Source organism: Cariama cristata, unplaced genomic scaffold, assembly GCF_000690535.1.
Source record: "Cariama cristata isolate BGI_N322 unplaced genomic scaffold, ASM69053v1 scaffold21235, whole genome shotgun sequence".
NCBI classification, from domain to species: Eukaryota; Metazoa; Chordata; class Aves; order Cariamiformes; family Cariamidae; genus Cariama; species Cariama cristata.
In genome coordinates, this window is record NW_009618450.1 from 20,278 (window position 1) to 39,264 (window position 18,987).

The 18,987-nt window shown below is 35.8% G+C and overlaps 1 protein-coding gene across 1 annotated transcript in view; it reads left to right on the plus strand.

Annotated features, from left to right (window-relative positions):
* Positions 1-13,596, plus strand: part of TMTC3 (transmembrane and tetratricopeptide repeat containing 3) — a 25,693-nt gene extending 12,097 nt beyond the window's left edge. Inside the window, exons 8-14 of the mRNA XM_009700870.1 lie at positions 4,388-4,536; positions 6,901-7,021; positions 7,613-7,724; positions 8,494-8,597; positions 9,802-9,971; positions 10,812-11,038; positions 12,582-13,596. Coding sequence (XP_009699172.1) covers positions 4,388-4,536; positions 6,901-7,021; positions 7,613-7,724; positions 8,494-8,597; positions 9,802-9,971; positions 10,812-11,038; positions 12,582-13,402 — 1,704 coding nt within the window. The 3' untranslated portion in view covers positions 13,403-13,596. The remainder of the gene's footprint in view (positions 1-4,387; positions 4,537-6,900; positions 7,022-7,612; positions 7,725-8,493; positions 8,598-9,801; positions 9,972-10,811; positions 11,039-12,581) is intronic.
* The last annotated feature ends 5,391 nt before the right edge of the window (positions 13,597-18,987 follow it).

Consider the following 18,987-nt stretch of genomic DNA (forward strand, 5'->3'; position numbering starts at 1 on the left):
TCCCTACATTTCTGTTTACTTTCTACCAAGTAAAGCTCAAAAGAGGGAAGGGTTAATGGAATTGTCAACATACATTGTTGTAAGTCAGGTTTTGTTTGAGGGTGGTATATTTATATAATTTTTTTTATTATTCCCAGTGTTTTTTTATAGGAAGTGTTTTTTGCAATCATTCACTCCAGTGTGTGAGCCTCAATGTTGCGTAACACAGTATAATCCTTGTTTAATGGAAGTTATTTTCCTTTAATATATACCTATGCTGTGTATATAACTCTTGGTGTGATGCTGATTTTTTTCAGACATAATATCTAAGCACCTGGAAGCTAATTTCTTAGGAAATGAAAATGCAATATTTTATATTAAAAATTGTTATGTACTATAACACGCAACAACACTGTAGACCAAAGTCTATTTCTGTCTTCCATTAAGCCATTAGGGTCCTGAGGTAAACTGGATAGTCTGCCAAAGGAGAGAACAATTTCTTTCTGATGGCTTCTCAGTCTTACTACTAGAGAAATCATAGTACCATTTTTGAAGTGAAGAAAGTGAATCTTTATTTAGTGGTACCAATTTACACGGTTTATGGCAATGTGCCAGATAACCATGTTGAATTAGTAGTTTTTAAAAAACTTTTTTCCACACTTGGTTCTCAGTTCTGCCAATAAAAGCCTGAATTTGTGCTGGTCAAAATGATCTACTACCCTGGCAGTTATGAATTCTATGTGCTATCCATATGGATGCCACATGGTATTAGTATAATGATGGCTTCATCACAGTTGGTACCGTGATTGACTGCACTGTTTGATGTTTCACACTCTAATGAGTGTCACTCTAAAGGGAGTAATAAAGGGCTTTGTAAAGAGCTGCTGCCATTACAAATCTCTAGCATGTTTTGGCTCTTCCAGTAGCTCAATGAGACCATGAGGTGTCATGCTGAAGCCTGATCTAAGGGAAAAGTCTCATTACTTGTCTTTATGAGATCCAAAAAGGTACAACTGTAGGCCTGCTGCAGAAATAAAGATGTTTATTTGGACTTTGCAAAAAAATGCAAGAGAGGGATCCAAAATGCAAAAGAGAAGGGAGGTCGCAAGTATGTCTGAACATGTCTTTCTGTATTTGCTGATGTGGATATGGATTTGGTGCTGTACTGCTTGAGGGACAAGACAGAAGAAAGGATTCCTTCTCCCACTTCCTCAAGTGCCAGTGGACATTCCATGGTTCTCCCCAAGTACAGTCTCACAGGATGAACTCATTACTGGGAGATGCAAAAGTGGAAGGACTCATTTTCAGTCAGTTTTCATCTGTCTGATCCCAGTCATCTCCAGGAAAAATAACTTGGTAAGTGGGTACATTGTGTTTCATTTTGTCTTTTAATTTTTGCCATAGGTTCTAAAATTGTCTTTTCAAAATAACAGAACTAGGAGAGGGCAAAAACAGATAAATTGCCCTTTTTTCTTTTTTTTAACTAACTGGCAATAGTAAACGAACAAAAAATGGGATTGTATATTACAGATCAGAACACATGCTTTGGCAGGTTGTTGTCATGATGCTGCTTGAAGTAACCGGTTATTCTTACATTAGTAAGGCACATGCCCTGGAAACAATGTATGAGCAGTGACATTCTCTTATATTTTCTCTTTACTTTATCCCTGTGAACAGTCAGATAACTTGACTGTCAGACTAAGTGACCTTTATAAATTGGTTGCACAATACATATTGAAAACGTTGAGTACTAAGAATAGTACTGCTCTAGAATTACTTTGGAGGCTTTTCTGTAGGTTTCAGAATCAAGCTGTGATCATGACCCTTGTTTGTTCGTGGAATTTCTTGGGTATAGACATTCCTTTGTTGGCTGGTGAAATTTTATAAAAGTTTTTTAGTATCTTTTGATATTTGCTAAGTGTCCCAAACAAGGGTGCTTTACTTCCCTTCTGATAAGACAGCACTCCATGCTACTCAGCCACAAACTTTGGTGGCTTGTTACTGTGCAGACGTCAGGAACAGAGAGGTATCCTTAGGCTTCTTGGAGTAGTTTTTAACGCTTTTAAGTGTCGTGCCAAGACATCAGTACTTGTAAATTTAACTTATTTATTTCTCTGCTGCCTATGCTTACACCTCACTCAGGCTTCGAATTGTTTCCTTGTGAACTTTTAAGTGGTTACTTAGCAGTTCGGATACTCTTCATAGCTTATGGTCGTATAGAGTTTTGTCATATGCTTTTTTATTTCCTGTGTACTTTAATGGTTTCTGTCTTTTTTTGTTTCTTTTTTTTCAGTTGCCTTGACCAGGATAATTTTTGAACAGAGCCTCTGCATCTGCTGAAAGACTGTGATAAAAAGAAAGACTAAATCAACAGAAGAGAATGTGTTTTTATCTGCACTAGGGCTTTGAGTCTATTGCCCAAGAAATTGTATTTGAAGGACAGTGTACTAAGGAGAGGCAAAAGGATCTAAAGAGAAGTTCAGCAAAACATTGTGTAACATTTGTTGTCAGAGGAGTTGCACAGAGTAGAACATGCAAAAACCTTTTTATTAGATGTCTAGATCATAAGCACTTGGTGCAGACCAAGCACTTGCTGTATCAGCTGCAGAATCCTTTCCGCTCAAACCCATTGGAAAGAATCGGCTTTCACTATACATATATTGACCTCGTGGGGCTATGGGACCCATGCCTTTACTATATTAAAAAAAAAAAAACCACACTGCATTTTTTTGAGCAATAATATAAACCAATAATTTTTGTAAATCTTAAACTGATTTGAAGAAATCACCTCTTATCAGAAGATTTCATGGAATGAGTTAATTTGTTTAAGCCTATATATGAGCCTTACATACTTTGTAAAGCTAAATACAGTTTATTCACATTGCAGCAAAAAAATTTGCAAAACAGCACATTGTTTACTAAAGCACACTTTGAATATGCTTTTGTAGATTTGCTTTTGTACTCACAAATGTGTGTGCTCAAAATGGAATGAAATACAGAATGATACCCTCACTTCCCATAATCCACTCCCAAAAGTGTGAAGGCATTTGCTATAACTAAATTAAAAACTGATACAGAGGACTGGCTTCGGGATGCCCTGATGAATCCTGCATTTCAAAGTGAATTACAAAAATCTGTAAGAGTTCTGTGTTCAGGCTTTTACTTTTATAGATTGGTAGGTGCTCTATAAGGAGCATATACTATAAAAATGTAAAGGAGAAAGGGAGAGGAATGTGAAATGGCATTAAATTAAATTTTGTCCACAAGTAATCAACATTCTTTATATTGTCCTTGTGATTTCTTCAAGGCTCAATTATGTATTTATTTTTGTGTAGCTTAATGAATTGCTGTGGATCAGCTGAGCTATGTTAATGATCCATGAGCATATTCTTGGCCCTTTGAAATATGAGCTAAAACCTTACTTGAAGTTTTAAATCAGTGTTGCATTCTTATATATGAAATCCTAGATTGACTTTCAAACTGGTTACATTAACTATTTTAGCATGAAGAAGGCAGTTAAAGTTATGCTTAAATCTAGACAGAAGGTGACAGCCAGTTGTCTTGAAAATTTCCAGGAAATTCCTCTTTCTTTCTTAAAAGAAACATTCCATTTCTGTAGGGGTTTTGTTTTTTGTAACCTGGAGGCCAGATATTTTGAAATATTTATTTAAGTCTTTTCTGGTACCAGAGATTGTAAAGCTGCTATTTAACAATCACCCAGGACAAAGCAAATGGTCGTGTCCACTTCCTTTGCAGTAGATGAGTTTCTCTCTTTTAATAAATATGCCTTTTGTTAAGATGACTGTCACAACCTAAGAGCTGCAATTATACAGTTCTTAAGTTCATTGTCATTTTAGATATTTCAGAGTGCCCTTAGTGCACTGTCTAAACACTGATGTTCATTCAGTGGCTGAATCCGATTTTTATGTTATTTCTTCACATTTTTTACAGAAACTAAAAATCGACTTTGTTATATTGTAAAAATAACTGCTTTCTGCATCATATAAGCTGGTATAAATTTTTAATTGTTATAAAAGATAATGTCCAAAGTTCTCAGACTGTCATGTTTTTGTATGTGGAACTCTTATTAAAACATTGTTTTGAATTTGATCCTTTGATCATAGTGTTCTGTCATACAGCTGCTCTTGTCTGTAGTATAGAAAAGGAAATACACTTGTAGGCCCTTAAGTAAGGAATAGTGTCATTTGCAGGTTAAAACTTGCCATGTTCAGAGTGGTCTCGGTGTAAAACAGATCTTAATTAAAAGAAAAACAAAAGCCCAAAGATCTATTATGTATGTCTCTTTTTCTGAGATTTTTTTTTTTTTAATTGCTTCATGATTTGTTTCTTGGGTAGAGTTTGTCACTGCCTAATGTTGATTACTAATTCATTTGCATTTCTTTTCTAGGCACTCTGCTTAATAGTACTACCATTCATTCCTGCATCAAACCTCTTTTTTCCTGTTGGATTTGTAGTAGCAGAACGAGTGTTGTATGTTCCTAGCATGGGATTCTGCATTTTAGTAGCACATGGATGGAAGAAATTATCAAATAAAAGGTAAGGTAGTGTTATTTGTGACTGGTTTAACTCATCTCTCAATTTCATAACAGATAACTGTATTTGTAACTGCGGGCTTTCACAGTAGAGCTTTTACCAGCATGAATTTATGACATTACAGCTCTTATTCTGTTTCAAGTCCTTAATGAACACAGAGTAATGACCAAGAAACAATGTGGCAGTCATGTGAACAAATGACAACAAGGAAGTTCTTCAGAGACCAGTGGATTATTCTGAGGGGTATTAGAACGTTTATTTAAAATATATATACACAAATACACACACATACTTGTAAATGTATATATTTTATATATTTGTCATTTTATAGATACATATATAAGCATACATATATATAAAAAAGCCTCAGACTGCACCAAATGTTTTTAGAATGCGGTGTAACTTACATTACACATTGCTACAAAATAGACTTTGACTGTAAGTCTAGTAGTATAACCCATCTCTTTTCTGTAAAGAAACACAAATATTTTCTGTTTAAATCCTAAACATTTTTAAGGATTAGGCAAAAAAAAAAATTCCTGGCCAGATTTGTACTTTATTCAAAGGTGCTACTGACTGAAGTTTATATAATGTACGTATATCAGTCCACAGCATGTTAAAATATCTTTTGCTGATTAAATTTTCAGACATGCCATGCTAGGAATGGACATCAGAGCTATTCAGTATTTGTTAAACTAAATAATTTTTTGGATGAGAATTTCTCTTTAGGAAATTCTGCCCTAAAAGCATGTTTTGCACGCACCTTTGTTTTTTCTGCTATCTTCTACACTGATCTGCACGTACCTCCCTCTGACCTGGTTGCCTTACCCTTGTTACCGCAATGGCATCCTAATGCTAGTTCAGACAAGTGGAAAGGCAGCAATTCCCAGTCTGTGTTGTCTGCTATCTTTAGAGGTGAGGCCTTGCAGTATAACTTATGCTAACTGGTGCTGCCAGAGCTGACAGCACTGGATAATGAGAGATTAGTGATGCCTGGTGGGAGTGAGGAGAAAGTATTATCACAAGCCCCACGACGAGGCAGTAAAAATAGAAGTGATGTGGAAGAAAGCAAGGAAGCAGGAAAGGATGGCTGGGGAGAAAAATTAGGCAGCAGTGTTGTTTACTACAAAAATACTAGGAGTCGGCACTCTCAAAAGTTTTACAAGAGAAAGAAGGCTTCTTGCTTTAGAAATACATGGAAAGAAAAAGTTTCTTGTAAGGCTGGTGGGGATATAGCTTACTGTATAGGCCAGTTCTGACTAGTTGCTTTGCTGATGTTTTAGAATTTCTCTCTTAATTCTGCTGGTCTACTTTTTATTTTTTAATATTTTTTAAAACCAAGGACAGTAGTTAAGTCTACACAGCATTTTGTATCTCTAAAAAATGAAGGGGAAAAAAAAAAAACCTTTCAGTTTTTAGCAAGCTGCTGTGAAGTACATAGCAGTGTGAACAGCTGTTGCATAAGTCAGGTATAAGAAATAACTGGCAATGGTGAACAGTTATATGTCTGCTCAAGAATGAGATCTTAAAAAACAAAATGATATTCATGCTTGCAGGAAGGCTACTGGGTGTTTAACATTTTTTCGCAATTAAATTAGAATTCAGAGACCAAATGACAGCATGTTAAAGTGAATGTTTTGTATCTGTTGTGGTTAAGTCAGTCATGTTTAAACTCCACAAAAATAAACTGCACGAAATCTAGAAGATTGTTCCTGACAAGCTTGTCGCAGAGAGTGACTTCTGCCCCAATTTGCAGCTTGAAGAACAAAATTGCTACAAAGACACTAAACCTTTCTCCCATTTAAATATTACAGTAGCAGTAGGATTTTATTTGCTTAGAGAAGATCAGGTAGTCTCCACAGCAGACATCTCCACAGACATCTCTATTAAGATGTGTTCTACAGTGTGGGAAAGATTGGTATGTCTGCAGTAAAGAATTTGTGTGGAATTGTCTGATGTGAAACAAAAGGATGGGATGATATTTTAGTTGTGTTTTTCATTTTGTAACATTTTGTACAGTGTTTGAAAAACCTCGCTGTTTGACAGCCTGAAATTACAGTTAAGCTCTAACAGAAGTATAATTTTTGGATATTTTTTGTTTATGTGGATTGCATTTGTTCTTACTGAACGAATTACATAGTGATAACAAAAAAATCAGGTAAATAACCAAATGAACTTGAAATTGCACATTATTTCCTTTCAAATTTTGGAGTGTGCCATGTGGTGCTGAGGGAAATAAATTGGAATACACCATTCACAAATATGGTCCTCAGTTTATTTGCCTCCTAACATATGAGATACTTACTCTAGTATAAATTAGAATTGGTTTTGTGCTTATAACAGATCTTTGTTTGTTTTATTTAATAGCGTGCTAAGAAAAATTTCTTGGGTTTGTTTGGCTGCGGTACTATTCACTCATGCCTTAAAAACACTGCACAGAAACTGGGATTGGGAGTCAGAGTACACATTGTTTATGTCGGCTTTAAAGGTACTGTATTCTATTTGAAAAGAATAATGGAAAGTTTGTGTTGCTGTTCTTAAAAACCATGATAACAATGGAGAGAAATGATGCTTGTTTTTCCACTTCTACGCTGATGGTATTAACATCTAGTCAGTTGCTTTTGGAATGCTTTAAAAGGAGTGTGATGCACACATGGGAATTCACGTGCAAGAAATAGATCACTTTTTCTTATGTTAAAGCAGTTGAATGTATTCTCTTATCTAGATGAAAGCATGATACGTTTCAGTACAAAAATCTACAAAAAATTTGATGCATAGAATAATTTCTTCAATGTGCATATGGTATGATAGGATAGTTTGTACGACGTCCCGTAACAATTATAATGAATTTTAAAATGTTTGGTATTTCTAGGGGCAAATAACTAAAATAAATGGATTTTGAGGAACAAGTTCAATATAATCATTCTGTATGCAGTGTTTTGTTATTCTTTACATATGATAGATTTCATCAAGCTGCTATTTGCTGGGCATTTTTACATCTTTAGGACATACTTAAAATCAGTTGTTATGTAATTTCAGCTTAATACTGTATGCATTGGTATCTTTTTTCTGGTTTTAGGTAAATAAGAACAATGCAAAACTATGGAATAATGTGGGACATGCGTTAGAAAATGAAAAGAATTTTGAAAGAGCCTTGCAATTCTTCATACAAGCCACGCAAGTGCAACCAGGTAAAAGCTTTGACTAGTTGCCATTGAATGGCATCTCTGCACTCCTAGTATTTCAGTATGTTTAGCTTACTTAACAAAATCTTCTCAATGATCTGTTTTTCTCCAAGTGAACATCAAAGAATGTCATACACTAAATTAATTAATCCATAGTTTTTGGAAATAAACTCAAAAAAAAGTCTTCCAGAAGGGTTTCTATCTATAAAAAGATGCAAAGACTTTCCATTTAAAACTATTATTTGGGTGACATTTTTTCTGAATTAACTTAAACTGTAAATTTCTTATGAAACATTATTATTATTATTTAATTTTATTATTTAAAACTAAGGAGGTGTATAAAAAATTAAAAAATCTAGATAGTATTAAAGTGTACATTTACTCTATTTTACGAAAATAACAAAAGAGTTTACAAAAAACTCTGTTGCAAAAGAAGTTCTAGGTAGTACTGGACAACCTTTCCTTTTTTCCTTTTAGAAGCCTAATAAATAACCTTCAATTTATGTGCCTCTACTATAGCAAGAGATTAAAGATTGATACGTGGAAGTTATGACCTCAAATTTTTTACCATTTCCCAAGTAACTTTATAATCCGTCTTTGGTTCACAGTTAAATTAGCTTCATAATTAAGATGAAAATTAATATAGAATTGCTTGGTGGTGGTGGTGGTCTTTATGCAGTAGCTGTACTTTGCAGTACTCTGAACGTATAGGTATTTATTTTCATGATACTCAGTGCATGGAAGTATTTGAAATTTCATTCTTTTCTTTATTAAGATGATATTGGTGCCCACATGAATGTAGGAAGGACTTACAAAAACTTAAACAAAACTAAAGAAGCCGAAGAGTCATATATGATTGCTAAATCACTGATGCCTCAGGTAATTGGTAACTTTATTTTATTTACCACCACAGGAGGGAACTCTTTCGGACCTATATTCATGATACATTTTTCGTATTTTTCCTGTAACTCTGTGTTGCTATAGACTTTAAAGTTGTTACAGTGTTTCTAAAACCTATCTATTAAAAGAGTAGGTTGTATACAATCACGACTGTTAAAAAAAAAAATGCTAACTTGGAACTTCTTTGTTAAAACTATTTTAAGTTACTTTTTATACTGCTGTGGGGTTGTTTTTTTTAACTGAAATTGAGGATATAAAAGAAAGGAGCAGTTAAAAATGTAGACCTACAGTTTCTAGTCACAGTGGGTTTATTTTCACTTACAGCTAATACATTGATGATGACAGTTTCTGAGCCCTCAAGAGAAGGCTTAAATGCAGCGTTGGAGGTGGGAGAAGGTAGCTGCAGCAGCAACAAAAAAACCTTTGCCTGAACATACTTCTAAAAACATGTGCTTTGTTACCTTTACCGTTTGTTAAGTTATATTTATACCTAGCAAATATTACTTATTGTAGCTCTTTAGGAGAAAAAGGAGTATTTTGGAGAACGTATGAAAATAACAAAAGCCGTGGGTAAAATGAGACTGACAACGAAAATCAGCAGTCCCTTGAATTAGAAGTTTGGCATTAAAAAGTTTGTATTGTGAAACAGTATGAAGATTCTAGACAGATAACAGTAACACTGTAACAGTTGCAATGTCATAGCATTTTCATCTTTCACAATTGCTTTTCATCTGCTGTATCAGTGGCTGGTAGAATCTTATTTATGCTTATCTTAGGCTGGAGGGTTAAGAAAAAGTAATGAAAATGTTTGATAAAATGTCACTGTAGGCTTTAGGAAATGTTCTTTGTCTGAATGAGGAAAGTTTTTCAAGGTCTGGTTGGTTTCTTGTGGCTATCTGCATGTGCCCAGTTTGGTAGTAGCAGAGCTTAACTAACCAATATCTTAAATACGATATAAAAGTCATCTATGTCTTCATAGAATTAAAGAAGTAAAAATACTCTGTTTATATTTTGGTATGATTTTCTGGGAAAGAAGAATTAGTATTGGTAATCGTTAAGAGCCTGCACACTAGTGTCCAGTGATACCCTAAAACAAATGTGGCAGAGTGAAGAAGAGATCTATACTGACTGTCTTTCATATTTTTACTCATCTGTGTTTGGTACATATATTCTTTCTTGACAGATTATTCCAGGAAAAAAGTATGCAGCAAGAGTTGCTCCTAACCATCTAAATGTTTATATAAATCTTGCAAACTTAATTCGAGCAAATGAATCTCGCCTTGAAGAAGCGGATCAATTATATCGGCAAGCAATTAGTATGAGGCCAGATTTCAAGCAGGCTTACATCAGCAGGTATCTTTTCTAATTTTAGAGATACATATTCTTGAATAAATATTTATGTATTTGCAGTTCTATGGACAGTATTTTGCTCATACAGTTGAATTAGCTGCAGGAGTTGATTCACTTCCAAATGAGAAGATGAAGATTTAGGGCAATAATCAATTATTCATTACAAGCCCTGTTCTTTTAAATTCCTGCTTGAAATGGTGTGTTTCCACATAGGCTGTATATTCAAACATTGTATAGCGAGACGTTTCCATTAGATTTATTTATGAATCTCAAATTTCTAACCTCCTAGTTTAGTTTTGAGTTGGACTAACCTATTTTAGTTAGCCTGAATCATGGAGCTTTCCTTATCGTTCTTTGTAAAAGGTGGTCCAGAAAATACAAGACTTAACTAAGAAGCACATAAATGACAGCTAAATACATAAAAATAATGAGGCTTCTATTCACTATTTTGTTAGTTGTGAATACAATTGGGACTTAGAGAGGTGCAAAGATGCCTAAACTATAGCTGTTGCAGTGTAATTATAGAGTATCAGGAGCCCTTGATCATTTGTTTTTTGTTTTGTTGTTTTTTTGTTTGTTTTTTTTTTTCCCCTGCATATGTGTTCCTTGTATACAGACTTTTGAGAGTTGAAAGCTTTGGGAATGGTATGTAAAGAAGGTCCTGTATTGTTTTGTGTTTAAACCAAAAACAAAATACACAAAAAAAACTCATACAAAAAAACCCCAAACCGCTGTTATCTCACACCTACTGTCTATACAAAGGCAAACTTTTAAAAAAAAATGGTCAATTATTTTCATATTAGTATGAATAAACGTTGAAGGCTAAATCTGATTCTTCAACAGGGGAGAATTACTTTTAAAAATGAACAAACCTCTGAAAGCTAAGGAAGCTTATCTTAGAGCTTTAGAACTAGACAGAACCAATGCAGACCTGTGGTACAACTTGGCGATTGTTTACATTGAACTGAAAGATCCAACAGAAGCCCTGAAGAATTTCAACCGAGCACTAGAACTCAACCCAGCACATAAACTGGCATTATTCAACTCAGCACTGCTAATGCAGGAATCTGGTATGTTAGTTGTCTGTTATATAAATACTGTGTATTTGCATTCATAGGATCCATACTATTTAATTTTTTTAATGAACTGTTTTATTTTTGGAAAGCAGAAGTTTGTAGCATCAAAGAAGCAAGTGTTTATTGCAATAGTCAGCTTAGTAATTTATTGGTAGTGCATGGAATTTGTACAGACTGTACACACACCTTAGCTGATCAGCATCTTTAATGCAAGTGCTATTTTACAATATAACATCTGATACATATAAAGAATGGTGTTACACAAACACGTTCAAAATTGTGCCTATATAATATTAAAAAAATCGTATTTAGTAAAACATGTATCTGTGTTTTGCATTGATATTGATTAATTTAATTCTTCATAGACTGAAAAATATAGCTGCCTTCTGTGGGCTTTAAATCTAGCTCTAGGAAACGTGAATGTTTTCATAGGTTCCTCTGTAGTACTGCTAATTAGGATGAATTAAATGAGATTTTCTTGAATTTAGGTTTTTTTGTAGGTGTAGTTTCTGGCTGCGTATGGGCAAGTGTACGCCTTCTGTGAATTCAGGCTGTTGCAAAGAGTGTTTGGCAAGTGACTAGTAAGGTTTCTTTCCCTTTTGTTGGGATGGTAAACTACCCCTAAGAAAGAGATAACGCAGAGTTGATTGGAGCCGATGCAAACAGATTATTCCACATATTTTCTCACATAGTAAGTTAGGTAGTGCAAGAAATGCCTTGCTGCTTGTCTGTAGAAGCACAAAGGGCTTCAAATAAGCAGAAGCATTAGCTATCTAGTATTCAGTTATTCATACTGGAAGGTGCAGCACTGTTTCTGGAGGTGAAAGAAGGCATTTAAAATCAGCTCCCTGTACTCCCATCCTTCAATGAGTTTGTGCCTGGAATTCCTTACTAAAATATGTTCACTGCCATATCCAGAAAAATAGCACAGACTACAAGCTAGTCTAGCTAATCCTGGTATTATCAAATAGGATTATTTAACTATATCTTCTTCAAACATTGATGCAAATTAAAATACGGAAGTTACAGATTTTATTGTTTTGGTGTTAGAAGATATTTTAGCATGGCTACATCTGAAGTCACCCTATATGATCTATATTTTTAAACTCTTTCAATCTGTCTTTAATAAAATGAGATCTTCCACTCCAAGTTTGCCTCTGTAAGAGCTTCTTTGTCAGAACTGACATCTCTGCATTCTGTTTGCTCAACCATACATGAAAATAACTTCTCTTAAACTTGTAGAGACACCTTTTGTATCTTTTAACCAAACCTAAATATAATTCAACAGATAATAAAATAATCATGCTGACTTTGGCTACAAGTCAACTGTAAGTAGTTCCATTCTGTAAAGAAGGTAGATGTCATTTACTTCTGCTGTTACACAGCAATGATAAAAGGTAACATTTTAAACCCCTTCTCTTTTACAGTTGTGTTAAGGATGTTACATTTTAATTTGTATAAAAATTAGCATTTACAGGCATGGTCTTAAAAATCTTTTTGAGTAAATCTAGAATTAAATGCGTTTTCTGTCATTTAGGTGATGCTCGGCTTAGACCTGAAGCTAAACAAAGACTCTTACATTATGTGAAAGAAGAACCACAGGATGCAAATGGGTACTTCAATTTGGGTATGCTGGCAATGGATGACAAAAAAGATGTGGAAGCAGAGGCATGGATGAAGAAAGCCATAGGGTTACAGCCAAACTTCCGAAGTGCTTTGTTCAATTTGGCACTGCTTTATTCTCAGACAGCAAAAGAATTGATGGCGTTGCCCATCCTGGAAGACCTACTGAGATACTACCCTGATCATACCAAAGGTCTGATTTTGAAAGGAGATATCCTTATGAACCAGAAGAAGGATATCGTTGGAGCAAAAATGTGTTTTGAAAAAATTTTGAAACTGGATCCCAACAATGTACAGGGAAAACATAATCTTTGTGTGGTTTACTTCGAAGAACGAGACTTAATAAAAGCAGAAAGATGTTTGGTTGAAACACTAGCACTGGCACCTCATGAAGAGTATATTCAGCGTCATCTAAACATAGTTAGAAGTAAAATTGCATCACTCAGTGCTACAGAACAGTCATCACTTCCAGCAGATGGGACTGCAACTGCAGCTGCAGAAGAAAAAAAAAATTCATTTCAAAATTTGAAAGAAGTAAAAAATGAGCAGAAAACCACCCAAACAACAGTTGATAATGATAAAGGGCACTCAAAAAATAAGAAACGAACAGAGAAAAAAAATATGGACAAAGAGACTCCCAAAAAATCTACAAAAGAAATCAAAGACATTGAGAAAAAGAGAGTTGCTGCTTTGAAAAGACTGGAAGAGATTGAGCGTATATTAAATGGTGAATAGTCTTTATCATGTCACAATAGAATAAGGGGAGAATACTATTTTTAATTATTGTTTAATATGTGATCCAACTGGAAAGTGGTCTCAGTGCTTTGAAAATAGAAGTAATGTTGACTGCATATCACTTAGCAAGCAGCAAAAGGCATTACAATGCTTTATGTGAGAAAACGGCAACTTTTACGTAGGATGTGGGGGATGGGTGGGAATCGAAGGATAAAGGGTTGAGAATAGTCTTAAATCAGAATCCTAATAGTGAGGAAACAGCACTCATAAAAATCATTGGTAGTCAGGGATATTCAGTAGTGCTACTTTCAAAGAATCAGTGCAAGAACTGAATGGAGAATTAATGGGATAAGCCAGACACTGCTGCTTTCCCCCATATAAGTCTGTCTGTATTAACATTATCTACATTTCAGTTTACACATCATCAGTTTAAATCTTTCTAGATCTCTGCTATACCTGAAAAAGTATTTCTTTGCATTATTTGTTTCCAGAACTTAACAAAAAGTCATCAAAGTGCCACTGGTTGTAGTATAGGAGGATGCAACAACACACTAAAATTTTCAGTTGCGTTCTAAATATGGAATGACATAATAACCTTTTAACTGTCCTTTACTTACAAGGCTAATCGTTTGTACTGTTTTACCTGGTAGAAATCTTACGGTGCTTTTAAGATCTTTAGACTATGCTTTTACTTTTAAAGGAAATGTATGGTTTTTTCCTTTATCTGTCAATCATCTGGTTGTTTTTAAAAGTTATATAAAAAAGGGTGGTTTTCTCACTTTTTCCCCAGTTCATTGAATGCTGATAAATGCACTTTTGGTACAGTAACCGGTATGCTATGCAGTAGTCCTTGTTGACTTTGTTATCAATGGCTGTGGATTGACTCATTAGTGTAGTACATTCTTCCTTGTTTATGGCAAACTGGCTTTACTACTGTCATTGGAACAGTATTTCTATTCTCATTACTTTTTGCAACACTAGTATAAGTAATGGTTGCTGAAGGCAGTGTGATAATAATTAAGCCACTGAATTTAGCAATGTTTAACACAAGGAAATGTAGGTAGTATCCTTCCAAACACTAAGTTCTGTTGTTTTGATACTTTGTAATGGTGTGTGGTTTTTATTAAATATTTATTTTGGCTACTAAAATATTCCCATTTACACTTTTCCACTAATGCATTTTAATTTCTTACATGAAATGGAAACCTTTGCAATTTCAGTGTTGCTTTTATCCTTGTGCAATGCATATATTTTTGTTTAAATATATTACTGATGACTTAAACCTGGTGTCTTCCTCAATTAAGAGAAAGAAAAGAAGTGTGAGAGCTGGGTTCAGTAATAATTTAATTAATCATTAAATCTAACTCTTACTCTTCATGTTTTGTCTTATTTCATGATGTAGAAGTGTTCCTTAGCAACTCTACTGTTTAAACTTAATCCTTGCCGTATCTGCTCAACTTTCTGCCTCGGGCAGTAATCCAGCTGTAAGATGTAATATTTATCTCTGTGGGAGGGATCTTAAACGGTTGAAGGCCTTGCACAGACCTTGTCTTTAGTATGTATCATTTGTAATGTTACCACAACAATTTCTTGCATGGTAGTAACTTGGGGGGGGGGGGAGCGGGGTTTTTAAAACATGATTTTTAAAAACATGATTTAAAAGCTGCTGACAGGAACAGGTATGCAGTGTGCAGCTGTTCTTCATACCAAAGTTTTAAGTGCCGCTTGTGATGAAGTGCTCCCAGGAATCTATTGACCACACCTTGAAAATGGCTGTGTAACCTTGTTTGTGAAAAACTCGGATACTTGCAGCTAAGACAGCTGGCATCTTGACCTTTATAGAAACTTGAACTTGCATATTAAGTCTTCCCTCCAAACCTTTGTTTTACGAAAGAATTAGTCATTGTTCTGGGTGATACAAAGGAACATTCATTTGAAAATGGAAGGAACTAAGTAGTAAGATAAGGTATTTTCTGATGGAGCAGGCCAGGATTCTCCTCTCTTTTATATCAAGAGCTCCCAGAATCCCGTTGCCATGCCACTTCCATTCGGTCTGTAAACTGAAGAGGGGAGGAAAGGCACATTCTCGATTTCTGCAGCTGAGCCTCTTGTCAGGCTGCTCTCGTCTTGACCATCCAAGTAGCTCTTCTTTAGGGGCTAGCAAGAATTGTTAGATTTACTGACTCTAAGAGGTGCCATAGGTTTAACTAATTAAAATCATCAGACTAATGCAAACTGAAGGATGCTTGGAGGTAAGTCAGTCTGTTATCAGGTATTACGCCCCCTTTGTCTCTTTGAAAGAAATTTTAGTGAAAACAAGTATTTTGACTAATGTCGGTGTGCTGAATTCTATTTAGCCTGTTAGGTTGTCAACCATTTTAAAATTAAGCTCTCATGAGAAAAATGGTTCAGTAAATTGAAGTGGCATAACTTCTGAAAAATGATGCAAATAGCATTTGCTCATAGGAAAACTACCAAAGAGAACAATTTTGGCTTTGTTTGCTTGCAGGTAGAATAACTGACAGGTGTTTTTCCCCTTTCAATTCAACCTGTCTTTTCTCCTCTCCCTGCCATCCTCATGTGCACCATAAATGTCATCCCTTTCCAGAACTCCCAGTTTCCCTAATACGCAATAACTGGGAATTACCAATGCATACTAAAATAATTTGTAGCCCTCTTCTCATACTTTGCAACTGCTGTGGTCGCTGAAGAAACCTGAAGAGTTGTCTTGTATCATCTTTGCGTATATGCACAAATTGTTCGAAATTATATTTACAGCTGCAGTAAGCATTTTAAGCGTTACACACATTTGTGCATATAACTTCAGTGCAGACTCATGCATTTGTCAGATTAATTTCTGGATCTTTTGCAGGTGAGTATGTGCATAAAGAGTTAAAGGTAAATACATGTAAATGTAAGGATTAATTGGATATGCATGCATAGAGTTGGGACAACTGGATGCTTATGGGTAGTGCCGTTGCAGAAGGACAACGTGTACAATTGTAGGTTAACCTTTGAGTATAGAAATCTTTTTTTGCCTGTTTTGCACATGAAACATCCTAGGACTTAGAAAATTAAGTATTGCAAATATTCTTTATTTTCTAGGTATTATTCTTTGCGTTACAACCAGTTAAAAACATGATTGTTCAGATCTGATGATTTTTTTTTTTTTAGTCTATTGTTTTTTTATCAGCTCTGTGAGGGAAATAGTTGAGTGTTGTGACAAACAGGAAACATTTTGCTACAAACGGGTATTTAAATTACCGACAACAGTGTGTTTCATTACTCAGCTTTCCTTCGCCACAGCTAGGTGATCCATAGGCCTCTGGGATGGGCAACCTCATGTTTAAGGGACTTCAGAGCAAGGCAGCCGACCTGTGAGAAATGCCAGTTCTCTGACAGAGGAGTAAGCATTCTCCCAAAGGAAGAGCTGCTGAAACATTTTGGCACTGTGTGTGTAGGTTGTCAAGTCCAACATCTCAGCAGCTTTCCCTTTCTCGCAGATGTTGGGTGTCGCAAGACTTAAGGGGCACTGAGAGCAGCTCTTCAGGCGCAGTAGTTCAGCCATCTGCCGCTTCGTTGTCGGATGAGGTTTTTGCAAGTCCTAGCTGTGCCTTGCAGCTGTAAAGCCGCTTTCATACCTTCTTCCAGGGTATGGAGCTTTGGGCTGAACATGCTGTTGTTCCTTCCTGAAGTTTCCTTTGGAAAGACTCGGTGAAGATCAAAACAATTCTGGGAAGTTAACAGCCCGCCCCAGGCTCTTGCAAACTTTGCATCCCACAAAAGCACTGGAATGAGTCCCAGTTTGGGTGAGCATACGTGGCCAGGCTTTTCCTTGCAGAGGCTTCTATAATCCGCCTCCACCTGGCAAAGTGTCTGGAACTGCCGCAGAACCTGCTACTCCTGTAAGGTCCTGCTTCAGCCACTGCCACGTAACCAAAATTATGCTTCTCCAACTTTCAGCCTAGGAATCCTGCTTTGCTTAGACAGAAAGCTTGAGAATGGAAAGGCTGGAAGACACCTCTCCTTCCACCCGTCCTTCACCTCACTTCCTCGCCACACAAAACTGTAACCCTCTTGGTAGAGTGTTTCAACTGGTCAAGAAGAATCTGTCCCCCAAACCTCCAACATAGCTTACGAAAAGGTAAGACGTTCCTGCCTGGGATCAAAATAACATAGCTTAATATCTTACATACATTACTATGCTACTTTTTTTTAAAAAAACAATTTAAGATATCACATTTTCATAGCATTCAGTGAGTGGTAGTGCAGCTTAGAATTCTTTGAAAACTTAAAACCTGCTTTCTGCAGTCTAATACTTAGTGCCTGTCTACAAATCAGTGGTCCTGCATGTGGTAAATATGTCTCTTTTGCAAACCACCAGAAGAAATTGTATCTACATGTCAACAAATAAAAAGCAATGATGACAAAGACAAAACACAACCCCCAAACCAAAACAAACAAAAAAAAAAATCACAGAACTCTCTGCATAATTATCCTGGGAAATAAGCTATGTAACTTTCTTGGGCTAGGAAACAGTTCCAGAAAAACATGTTTACCCTTGCCCGGCATGGTGTCATAAATTCAAAGATTGTTAGAAAGAGAATTGGACTTTATAGATACCATATACTCTGAACTAAGGAATCCTGTTAAAAATAAAATATTAATATAATGTTAATACTCCAGCATAATGCAAACAACTGTTAGCTGCTACATCTTTACCAGTATAAGAAATACACTATTAAAAAAAAAAGTGAGGAGAAAGTCCCTGTTCAGCTAGTGTCTTCGGTGCTTACAAAGCCGTAAATGTCTTTTGTTAAATGTCCGTGCAGAGGCACTAACTCCCTTTACAGTGGGTGTAGAGTTTACGTCCTTGGGTGGGCGAGCTCAGCCTTTTTCAGATGTGGACAGAAATGGAGAAAGAAATGAGATGCTTGGGTTTGTGGGGCTTTGCACGCCAAACTACACCTTGGCATGGTGGAAAAATGTATATATACTTGCCAAAATTTTAGTTACTGGTAGATCAACATAGCAGACAAATTGGTATTTGGTACAGCTTTGGAGGGTGATACAACTTACCGGCTTTACCCGAGGTTGTGAATTCTCTGTGTCTTTTCTACGCTGTAACTGTTATGAATGCAAAGCCTTGAAGGATTCCAGGTAGAACAGAAGTGAGCATTAAAATAAAGCACGCTGTTCAGATTTCCTACACCTATTCAGCATATATGTTTGTTCCTTACGTGTAATTATCAGGCTATTGTCTTCTTAAATACGCATAGCAAGGTATTTTTAATTACATGTGTATTCATCCATGCACAATGAGAGTAGGTGGAGGAGGAAAATACAACAATTGCAGGATGTCTTACCAAAAGTAGAAGTCGTAAATCTTGATTTTTAAAATACCATTTTGAACAGGCACTCACCTTTATTTCATTTGCAATTGTTAACTCGGTCCTACGCTTCTGTTGTACGTGATCATCGTTGGAGCCCAATGCCGTAGGGCTAACTCCCCAGTACCGAGAGCTCAAACGAGGTGGTGAGAACTGGTGCTTACCCAACGGGGGACCAGTTGTTATCTCCCCTCA